At 38.5% G+C, this 9,737-nt stretch overlaps 2 protein-coding genes across 4 annotated transcripts in view; both read right to left on the bottom strand.

Moving 5' to 3' along the window:
• nfkbiz (nuclear factor of kappa light polypeptide gene enhancer in B-cells inhibitor, zeta) overlaps positions 1 to 9,737 on the bottom strand; it is a 692,084-nt gene that overhangs the window by 298,459 nt on the left and 383,888 nt on the right. The window lies entirely within an intron of this gene.
• On the bottom strand, positions 5,174 to 7,926 carry LOC106096924 (OX-2 membrane glycoprotein). Its single transcript, XM_019356569.2, has 5 exons — positions 7,531 to 7,926; positions 7,030 to 7,368; positions 6,581 to 6,907; positions 6,327 to 6,423; positions 5,174 to 6,177 (listed from the first exon to the last, which is right to left on the bottom strand). Exons 1-4 carry the CDS (start codon positions 7,583 to 7,585, stop codon positions 6,365 to 6,367), a joined length of 780 nt encoding a protein of 259 aa, XP_019212114.1. The 5' UTR covers positions 7,586 to 7,926; the 3' UTR covers positions 5,174 to 6,177; positions 6,327 to 6,364.

Raw genomic sequence — 9,737 nt, 5'->3', positions numbered from 1 at the left:
CGATAACACAGCCCCCCCCCCCGCACACACACAATTTTTCCCATTTCCTCTATGAACCACCACTGTGCAATACCAAATTCTATGTGCAATAACCCAACTGTATATACATAACACTATTTATTACATATTTACTTTTTTACACTGGTTTGTATGTTGATACATTTTATATATCTTTTGTCTGTTAATATTGTTCATATGTATATAGTGCTGCAGCTGGATCTTTCGATCCATCTGTATAAATCTGTAAATAGTCACTGTACCACTCTATTATAAAATTCTTGACAAATATCTGTTGTAATTCTTCTATTCTTAATACTTAATAAATGGTAAAGCATTCAATACTTTAAATGCTCTACCTCTATTATCCCCAACCCACCCAAAACTATTTTTAAAATCTTTTCTCTTTCCCAACAATTCTCTAACACTTTCTTAATAGGATGATTTTTATTATGACCTTTCAAATGTATCCAATTGTTAACCATTAACTAGTTGTCTTCTAATATATAGTGGAATTTCTTCTGATTCTACTTGTAAAGCACACATTGGCATTGTTTTAACTGCCCTTAAGCAAAGTCTCAGTGCTTGAGCTTGGATAACATCCAATTTTTATCCACTGACCCATATACCACATGCCCAAAATCTATTCTTGAGCAAATGAACGTGACAGACCCTTTGTCAACCCTGCTAAAAATGTTATAATATTAAGTAGCTTTTTACTTTTCCCCATAATGTGCTCTGTGATTTTTTAAAGTTAATATCTTATCAAAAACTACACCTAAAAAACAAATTGTTTATTAATCTGTATCATCTTCATAATCATATCATCTTCCAGACCTAAAAGAGGATCCATTGTCATCTACTTCTACAGTAAATGGCTTATGGCTGTCTGGGTGAATCAGAACTGGAGCAGATGAAAACAAGTCTTTGAGTTCGGCAAAAGCTCTATCAGCTTCGTGACACCAGGTGAAGAGGAGCTTTGTGGAGTTAAGCCGTGTGAGTGTGCGGCTGCTACCTGACTGTAGTTGTGGATGAAGCACCGGTAGAAGCTATACAGTGGTCCCTCGTTTATCGCGGTAGTTACGTTCTAAAAACAACCCGCGATAGGTGAAATATAGAAAGTAGCTAACTTAATTTTTTTTTACAATTATTATAGATGTTTTATGGCTGTAAAACCCCTCACTGCACACTTTATACACTTTTCTCCGACAGGCTCGAACATTTCCACACTTTTCTCTCTTGTTTAAACACTCTCAAAGTTCAAAACTTCGTAGAAAAATAACTCCAGTATTACAAAATAAAACCAAAGGCACCCGCAGTGGCCTCTGACAATGCAAAACATTTCATCGACTTTTGGGCTTATTGGAGAAAACTTAAAAACATACAGTACAGCACTTCAGAGTCACACTGCTAGAGATCGAAGTTTGACAAGCTGAACCCATTCTGTACTGTACAGTAGACACGCCACGAGATTGATTGACAATGGTCTACAGCAAGGGCGTAGATTTGGTTTTGGCATTGGCGGGGACAGATGATTCAACCACCGAGCTCTGCCCTGTTTCTTTGTTTTTCCCTTTTGTCTTTGCTTCTTGATAAAAAAAAGTAGAAATATACTTGCCTACATATGCTATTCTACATGCTTTTAAACCATTTAAAATTACAATTCATAGTTTTATATGTGAATTTTATGATGTTAAATTACTATTAAACAAATGACTGAGTAAGTATTTTAGGCTTTAGTTTACTTCAGCCATATTCCATATAAATCAGGTATCATACAAAAATAAAAATAGCTTCAAATACAGTCATGACAATAAAATAATATGACCTTAAGGACACAACATTACTTCAGTTATAGTACACCAACATCTATTACACATTAGCACTAAGGGAACACTGAATGACCTGGTGGATTTTGTCCATAAAACTACTCATCTAAGATTACCACAAAGTAAAAGATCTCTCAGCAAAATTATGCAACATTTTAGGCACTATTGCCCCGATCAAATCAGTGAGCTGGGATTTTTGATTCTAAACAGGAACTACTGTTACAGCAACAGACATGGACTACTGGTGCCCCACACAACAACTCAATGTCCACTATGTGAAGGAGTCAAACACATGCCTTCTCCTCTCGTTAATCTATAGCACCAAAACATCAGTCAGTCACCTGTGACCCTACCTCTTCACCTCTGTCCGAGCTACAACATGGCAGAGCTGCCTCTGTCACCTGATAAATAACAGTGAGACATTCCAAATACATGCAGTCACACATGTGCTTCAAATACAGTCATGAACCACCAAGTCATCATCACATTTCACCTGTGATCTTGTATCACCATTGCTCTCTGAGCTTTGTGTTGGTTCTTCTGTCACCTGACAAATAGCACATACATGACAATAAGAATAAAATGTGTAGCTGCTTCAGTGTTTCTGTCACTTTGTGCAGATCTTGACTCATCAGTAATGTTTGTAGGGTGAGTGCATTTTTAAAACAATTTGTGCAAACTGCGCTACAAGGTGGAATATTTGCAAAATCAAGATTACCTCATGATATTTTGTCTCAAAATTTAACCCTATGAATATGTCAGTGCCATTAGGATGAAATTATTATGTCACCAACATTTTAACGTTAGACATATAATTTTAACATCCTCTGTAAACTAATATCCTGGCTTGCTCGAGGCTGCTGTTTTCTCTGACAGTTTCAATCAAAATTAGAAATGCTCCTCTGAGACTGAGATAACTAATAGTGCTGCCTGTTGTGCAGTTAGTTTCCAAAACACGTTATTCATGGTTACATATAATTTTAGACTGATGTGGGCCAAAGCCTAGCATAGCCTGTAACGTTATTATGACGGACACATTTTATGAGTTAACTTGGCTTTAAGTGACTTACAGGTTTCTTTGAAAAATACTTTCTTATATCCAGGTTCTTCCTTTTTGCTGCCATCCTCCTCTCCTCCTTGCAGGTTTGTGCATGGGTGTGGTCCACATCTCACACAAAACACCAATCCAATGTTTAGTAACAGATTTTCTCAATTATTCCACCACGCCATATTCTGCAACATGTAAACCTGAAATCTGTGTAACAGCCGAGAAGTATGGAGTGGAAGAACACAAAGCTCCTTTTACCATCAGATCATACGAGTATTGAATTTAGACTGCAACTGTGACACGTGAGTAAATGTGCTTTTGTTTTCTTGTAATACTGGGTATTTATTAAAGCCAGTATTGTGTAATGACAGATTCAGATTTAATTTAGGACACTTCTGATCTTTCTGAAGAAGAAAAAACAACTAAATAAAAGTGGTTTGAGGTGTAATAAATCTATCTTTAATGAGGTCATCTGCGATAATAACACCCCGATTAATTAACACTTTACACCAGGAAAATAGCAAGTAAGAGTGGTAATGCTGGGCGACAAAGCAACATGGAAAGTCAAAGGGGGACCTGGGAGCATACAGTCTAGAACAGGGGTCGGCAACCTGCGGTTCTGGAGCCGCATGCGGCTCTTTAGTCCTTATACATTTAACTGAAGTGTATTTTATTCTAAATTGGAAGATTATTGCGATCTTGAAATATAAAAATAAAATTATATTTTATTATTTTTCGTCACTCAAAATAAGCGTCACACTTGCGGAAGCCGGTATACCCATCGTGCATTTATCGAGACTTTCAACCCCAGGTAGGCCAAGTATGGAGAAATGTGAAAAAAGAAAAATACCAGAAGAAAATAGAACATTTAATGATGCCTGGGCAGATTAATTTGCATTTACTTCTGGGGAGGGCAGCCTCCCAGTATGCCTAATATGTGGATTGCCGATCTTCGGATCCAGATACGTATGTGACGTTGTATGTGAGCAGCTATTCTCCACCATGAACTATGTTAAAAACAAACACCGCGCACGCCTCACAGACGAGAGCTTACAGTCCTCCGTAAAGATGAAAGTGACTTCGTACAGCCCCGATTTGCAGGTGCTGTTTGCAGAGGTTCAGGAGCAGAAGCAATTTTTAGTAGCATAGTGCTTTTTTAAAAAAATATATTTTTAAAATTCAGATCAAGGCTACTTCTTTGTTCATTGTATGTAGTTTCACTTCCCCTTTCCCGTCATTAGGTTCATGTGTGGGACTCATGTAATGGATGGACACAGATGGAAGTATTGTAATAGATATTCCCCCCCACTCTCCATAATTTCATGCATTCTTATCATTGTTATGTTATGCATTCAGTTCTTTATTACTATTTCTGACACATACTGTGCTCACTGGCAGTCCAGCTAGGATATTCTGATCAATGATGATTCCCACGGGTGGTGCTCACGCAGGCACTGAATCGGGCAGCTTTGGGGTCCTGTGTGTTTTACTGCACAGATAGCCTGCAGAGTGCAGCTACGCTAACTGAAGCGCTTGTGTTTTGTATTTGCAGGTGAGCACAAGTGATGTGATGTATAAAAGGAATGATGTTGACGTATGAGAAATGTATTAGAGTAAGGTACTGTCATTAATGGAACACAACGCTAATGTCGGAGTTTGTGATTTACATGATGTACCTGAACTGGTGTTAAACGGAATATCACATCGCTAATGATTAATAAGGGGATCGAGAGGGCAGCCTCTATGCGCAACAATACTAGTTGGAGGAGCATGCGAATGTGCAGAATATTGTAATATGAACATTGGTAGGAAAATACTGAGTAAATGAGTGCTCTGTTAACACAGGTTCAGTAGTTATGTGAAAAGTTGTCCTGTGTGTTTTACTGCACAGATAGCCTGCAGAGTGCAGCTACGCTAACTGAAGCGCTTGTGTTTTGTATTTGCAGTCGCAAATGAGCAAGTAAAGAGGACGATTCTGAACTCATGCACGCCTGGAAGTGTCATTTGTCCAAGTGTGCAACACATGTCAGTCAGCTGTTTCCCCATCTGTTCTCACTTCCCCTGATCACCTCCTGTGTGTATTTAAGTGCTCTGTTTTCTGTATGGCTTTGTCAGGTCGTCTGTTATCTCCACCATAGTCACAGTCAAAGTGTTTCCTAGTTTTTTTTAGTTTTTCTAGGTTCCATGTTTTTCATGTGCCATCATCCAAATAAAGGATCGCTTTTTGTTAAAACCTGCAAATCCTCTTCAAAGTCTGCTTCTAGGTCCGTTCAAAAAAACACACTGACGTACCTCGCCGTGACATGATAGTTCAGCTTTTTAATTCACTGAAATTATTGTGCATTAAAATAAATCATTATGATAGTCCTACTTTGTCAGGCTATATTTCCCTAAGAGGAGCTTCACATAAAAGGCAAGAACAGCAACTGCTGCATCCTGAACCCAGGAAGTATCTCACACAACATGCAGGATTGAAAAGCCCATTGATAATGTGCAAAAACAATAACATTTGAGTTATGCTGTACTCACAGTGTGACTTTCAAATCAAGACAGGGACACAGATAAACACAAATCCTGTATAAAAAGTACAAATATCAGAAATACGAACATTATAAAAAGAAAATTAACACTGACAGCAGCACAGCACTTAAGTGTAAAATGCTTTAATGTATTCACATCCATAAAATATAGCCTAAATTATACCACAGGCTGTTTATGAAAAGGTCACACTATTTGGTTTTTAGCAGGTATAAGAGACTGAAGAAGGTTTAACTAAAGTTTTGAGGGTTTGACCTCAAAAAATGGAACTAACAGGAAGAGAAAAAAACTGAAAAGGTTTTCATGTGACTAGAAGTACAAGGCTGTGCTTTCTATGTGGTCATTATGTTTAGAAACAGGAAGTGGAATTGATGAGATCCACACTGAAAGACTGAAGAGGAGGGGTGCTATGTGATCACCAGATTTTTTTTATTGCTTAATGAATTAAAAGGAAAAGACACACTTTACATTGGATGACGTTTTGCTTTTTGAGGGGACCAGTTTGCCGATCACATCTTCTGAGATAAATTTCCTACATAATTCAAAAACCTATTCCAATGGTTTCATCTGACTACACAATGAAAAATGGTAAAACACCATTAGTTTATCATGTGAGGATTTAGCATACACACACAAATGATAGGATAGGTGATAGCATCACACAGTTGCTGAAGATTTGTCTGCTCCACACACAGGATGATGATCTCCTGTTTCAATACATCCCACAGCTGCTCTAAAGGACTGAGATCCGGTGACTGTAGAGGCCTGTGGATTTAAACAGTTTAAAGTCAGCGCTGCAGACATTTACAGATGGGATATGTGTGGGTGGAGACTCTTGGAGTCAATTCATATAATTCTTTAAATAGGAAGAGCCACATACAAAGGCATATATTAAGTCAAAAGAAAAAAGTTACCACTTTTTCCTCAAGCAGGAGTGCAATGAGAGCAGCTACTAAAGCAAAAAGACTGTCAGTCCTGCTATTGTAGCTATCACAATGGCTGAGGTGGAATCTGTGAGAAAAGCAGGAAAATTGTTAAAATGGACAACGCTAATACACCAATCATGGATCACAGGGAAATGAAGGCCTACTGAAGTCTCTGTTATTAGAGCCAAATTGACTCAGACATTATCACTCTAGTAATCTGTGACTTTGAAAGAGTTTCTCACCATTATAATCAGCAGTAGCAGCAGCATACTCCTGCTGGACCTCAGAAATCGTCACCATCACCTCTCTGTGAGGAGCAGAGAGCACTCGTGCTGCACATCCCACCTGTGTGCTGTGTTTACGTGAACCTGAGAGCACAGCTGTAGTGGTGACAGTGAATGTAGCGTTGGTGTTGGACACACTGACAGTGTTGTACTGTGAGAAGTTGAAGTCTTGTTGTGAGACACTGAGTGTTACAGTGGGAGCAGGTCGACCAGTGGCTGAACAGGAAACAACCCACTCTTCAGTAGTGTTTGACTCTCTGACATCAACAACAGGTTCATGCAGCTCTGTGAAGGATCAGGAAATATTGCAAGGACTACGTTGTCAAGAAGAAACCAGCTTCTGACACATTTTACAATATCTTCATTTGATTGAGTCTAATCTGCTTGAAAAAGGTAAAAGTTCTTACCATAGATTTGGAGGCAGGTTCTACCTGTGAAGGAGCCTTCAGGATAAGTGTTAAACAGACAACGATAGCATCCTTCATCCTGCTCAATGACATTCCTGATGACTATGGAGCAGTTCTGCAGTCCAGTATATTTAAACTCAACTTTATCGTTAAAGCCATCATGCACTCTCTGACCAAAGTACTTGCTGTAAGTGGCAACATTTGTCTCCAGATCAGGTGAGATTTTCTGCCATGTGACCTGAAGGACGTCTTTAGTCTCCAAGAGCTGACAGCTGAATTCAGCATCTTCTCCCACTGCTGCCAGCACAGTCTGCTGTGTTTGGATCACTGCTGTTAGAGCTGCACAAACAAAGTGCATATTTCATGTTTTATTTTTCATTTAAAACACCAAAATAATTTCATTTCTTTTTAGAGAGAATTACTTATCCTGATATGAAGTCAAACTTTAATATGAAAAAAAGTAATCAGCATCACACCGAAACACTGGTTACTGTTTCCTACCTGTTGGAAGGACTCCACACAAAAAAAGTAGATGCCCAAGCACACAATCTGTCATTGCTGTTATAAAGTTGCAAAGTTTAAGATAAACACCACAGCTCTGTGGGTATAAAAAGGTGTAAAATGTTTGTATTGAATAAATATATGCATGCAATACACAGAAATTCGTGTAGACATGCAACACAATGACCAGCGAGTTTTAAAACCACAGCTGAATGAAAAGAAGTTACTTCTGTCTTAATGGTTTTCGTTCTGCTTTTTTTTCAGGATTTCCGTGAAAAAAAGTTAAGTATCAAGTGTGAAATCAGAACCCCCACAAAAAAATGGAAGTGAAAAGTGTGCCATTTGCATTTTTTCCATTTGGCGTCTGTTCCTCGAGACAAGATTACAAATAACAACCTCAGTAAATAAGTTTTTAACAGGAATGCATGAAAATGTAGATGTAACATGTTGCCTTCACTATGTTAAAGGAGACGAAACGTTCAGCAGCTTCAAACTCAGTTTTCCTCTAAAGTTTACTTCGTTAAACAGGACTCACTTTAACCAGCAACATAATCAGTTCAGTATTCCTGCTACTGCCTTACAGGACTGAACAACAACATTTACATTTGTGTCCACTGCAGTTTAATCTGCCATCATTTAGTTTCTATGAAAATAATGTTAGTGTTAGATGCTCAAGTCTGAAGTCAGAAAAATCTGCTTCATGTTCCAGTTCCTCCTGTCCTTATTAAATGATGCATAAACAGACTGTTACATGCCTTCTTGTGTAAACATTGCCCTAAATTATGTGAACTATATTATTATTATTATATTAATGAAATAATTACATATTTTAATACAGTTGCATAATTCTTCAAACATTAAAAATATTAATCCACACAATAAAGAAACAAACATTTCCCAAAAAATAATTAATGATTGAACAGATTTATTCTTTGTGTAAGGTCAAAATTAGAGCAAGCATCCCTCCTGGAATGAGGCATTTGATTATAGAAATATAAAAAGATATTAGCTATTATCTTTAAAAAAGTCCAAGATTTAACCCTGTCAATTCCTCCAACATTTGTCTAATACTTTAAAAACAGAACATAATAACATTTGACTTCAGGGAGTGGCATCACAAGTCCACATTATAGAACAGAACTTTAATGTACAGCTGTGCAACTCTCTCTCTCTCTCTCTCTCTCTCTCTCTTTCTCTCTCTCTCTCTCTCTCACACACACACACACACACACACACACACACACACACACACACACACACTAACAACACTAAGATCATTAAATGGTTTTCATGTGACCATCCTGGTAAATGGCTGATTCTTACATAGCGCTTTTCTACTTTCCCAGCGTACTCAAAGCGCTCTATACAACATGCCACATTCACTTTCTCTAAACTGAGTGCTTTCTGACTACATTCACACTCTGATGGATGCAACCCCAAGATACTTACTTGGGGATAGTATCTTGCCCCAGGATACTTGACATGCAGATTAGAGGAGCCAGGGATCAAATAACCAACCTTCAATCAGTAGGGTAACCTGCTCTACCTCCCGAGCTACAGCCACCCATCATAAGGTTTATGCACAAGTTCAATAAGCAAGATCTGTAGTTATGCATCTGTCTGTTTCCCAGGTGTTTGGTAATCTAAGCTTTACATCACTTCCACTTTCCCACGCTGTCAAGCTGGTTGTGACATCATGGGTCTAATCCAATCAGCATTCTGCTCTCCTTCTTTAAGCCAATCAGCCTTCACTCCACATACTTTAAATCTCACTGTGCATCTGTGATTCTTCCTTGGAGATACCTTCATATAACCCATTTCCTTCCCATCACCACCTTTCACTTATTACTCAGGCTCCATTCAAGCCTCCATCTCCACCATCAGCATCTAGACTTCAGGGCATCCTGCTCTAATCCCTATCACAGCTGTCATTGCGTTCTGCTGTGCTGGGCCATCAGAGTTTGACCACCAATGCTTGAATTAGATGCGTTGTTTCTTAGAGGTCTCTCTGTGTTCAGCTGTTGGTCACATTTATTTGCAAGTCAGCTGCAGGTTGATGATCCTAAACTATTTCAGCCATCAGACGCTGATGTTGAACTACACCTGCTGCATCACATCTGCACCTAAACTGAAATTTGACACAAGTTAATTTAAAACAACTTAATCAACAGGAGGCTCTCTCTGCAACCACTCAAACTGAATCTGTG

Source organism: Oreochromis niloticus, linkage group LG23 (assembly GCF_001858045.2).
Source record: "Oreochromis niloticus isolate F11D_XX linkage group LG23, O_niloticus_UMD_NMBU, whole genome shotgun sequence".
NCBI classification, from domain to species: Eukaryota; Metazoa; Chordata; class Actinopteri; order Cichliformes; family Cichlidae; genus Oreochromis; species Oreochromis niloticus.
The sequence above is the reverse complement of the archived record's forward strand: the minus strand, read 5'-3'. Positions and strand labels throughout refer to the sequence as shown.

Bases quoted from the DNA above. Each gene is read 5' to 3' on its own strand.
- LOC106096924 (XM_019356569.2), bottom strand. From the start codon at position 7,585: ATGACAGATTGTGTGCTTGGGCATCTACTTTTTTTGTGTGGAGTCCTT. The intron at 6,908-7,029 runs GTAAGAACTTTT...GATCCTTCACAG, and splicing joins AACCTGCCTCCAAATCTATG to AGCTGCATGAACCTGTTGTT. The intron at 6,424-6,580 runs GTGAGAAACTCT...CTTTTCTCACAG, and splicing joins TGCTACTGCTGATTATAATG to ATTCCACCTCAGCCATTGTG.